This window comes from Anneissia japonica, unplaced genomic scaffold (assembly GCF_011630105.1).
Source record: "Anneissia japonica isolate Jap-2015-1 unplaced genomic scaffold, ASM1163010v1 scaffold99236_len1103_cov251, whole genome shotgun sequence".
Classification (NCBI taxonomy): domain Eukaryota; kingdom Metazoa; phylum Echinodermata; class Crinoidea; order Comatulida; family Comatulidae; genus Anneissia; species Anneissia japonica.
In genome coordinates, this window is record NW_022694499.1 from 1 (window position 1) to 1,103 (window position 1,103).

At 34.6% G+C, this 1,103-nt stretch overlaps 1 protein-coding gene across 1 annotated transcript; it reads right to left on the reverse strand.

Annotated features, from left to right (window-relative positions):
* Window positions 1–8: 8 nt before the first annotated feature.
* On the reverse strand, window positions 9–870 carry LOC117101071 (leucine-rich repeat transmembrane neuronal protein 2-like; the record flags this gene model as incomplete). The annotated part of the gene is made up of 1 exon (XM_033240935.1): window positions 9–870. A coding segment is annotated over one exon (862 nt), but the record flags the coding sequence as incomplete, so codon positions are not given.
* Between the last annotated feature and the right edge of the window lie 233 nt (window positions 871–1,103).

Consider the following 1,103-nt stretch of genomic DNA (forward strand, 5'->3'; position numbering starts at 1 on the left):
CTGAGATGAAAAGACTGAAGTTCCTTGAAGAGTGTATGATCGCCAAATAAATCTTTCGTAATGGAAGTCAACATGTTGTCATTCAATTTTAAATATTCAAGTTTGGAACAAGTGGAAAAACTATTGTTTCCAATAGTTTTTAGATTATTGTAGCCGAGGTCAAGATGCTGCAATTTCTTCAGATTATTAAAAGGTTGCATATGCAATGCAGTTAAATCGTTATGGTCAATCCGTAAACGTTTTAAATGCGAAGTATTTCCAAAAGCATTAGCTCCAAGTGTTTGTATTTTGTTGTGTTGAAGTTCTAATGTCTGAAGATTTGAAAGTCCTTTAAACATGTCGTGTGGTAACTCTGTAATTTCATTGTTTCCTAAGTTAAGTGTTATCAAATTTGACAACCCATCAAAAATATTCGCAATTGTACAAATTTGGTTGAAACTTAAATCCAAAGTTTCGAGATTAGATAGTCCCTCAAATGGCTTTCCTTGAATAACAGATAGGCCTAGGCCTAACTTATTATGCTGTAGGTTCAAATATCTGAGTGAGGTTTTGCTCTGTTCAGTCATATTCATAAAGGTCATGTCTGTAATATTTGTGATTTGATTATGACTGAGGTCAATAGACTTCAGATTTTTAAAACAATGAAAATCACCTTGGTTGAGACCGCGTATTACATTGTGGGCCATTTTGAGCACTGTGGCTGTAGCAATGTTGCAGGGAATGCAGCTGAGCTTTTGAGAAGAGCAGTCTGTGACACCATCATGAGTATGGCATCTGTCTGTTCGGCAATCAACAGACGATACTGGATGCAATGTTGATAACAGCCCTAACAGCAATATCCTTATACAAATCAACATATCCATGTTACACCTAAAAGAAAAAGAGATATACTGGTAACGTTTCACATACTTATAAATGTTCATAGTTAATCACAATACTTTTTACGTGCCATTTAACGTGAGTCTCTATATTAAGTAATGCTACCCCAATAATATCGATGATAAAATCCCTCCCATAACAACATGTTTTCTTCTCTTAACTACTCCGACATAAGCCTGCCTTTTAATTTCTTTAATTGTATATCCAAATATCAACTACAGATA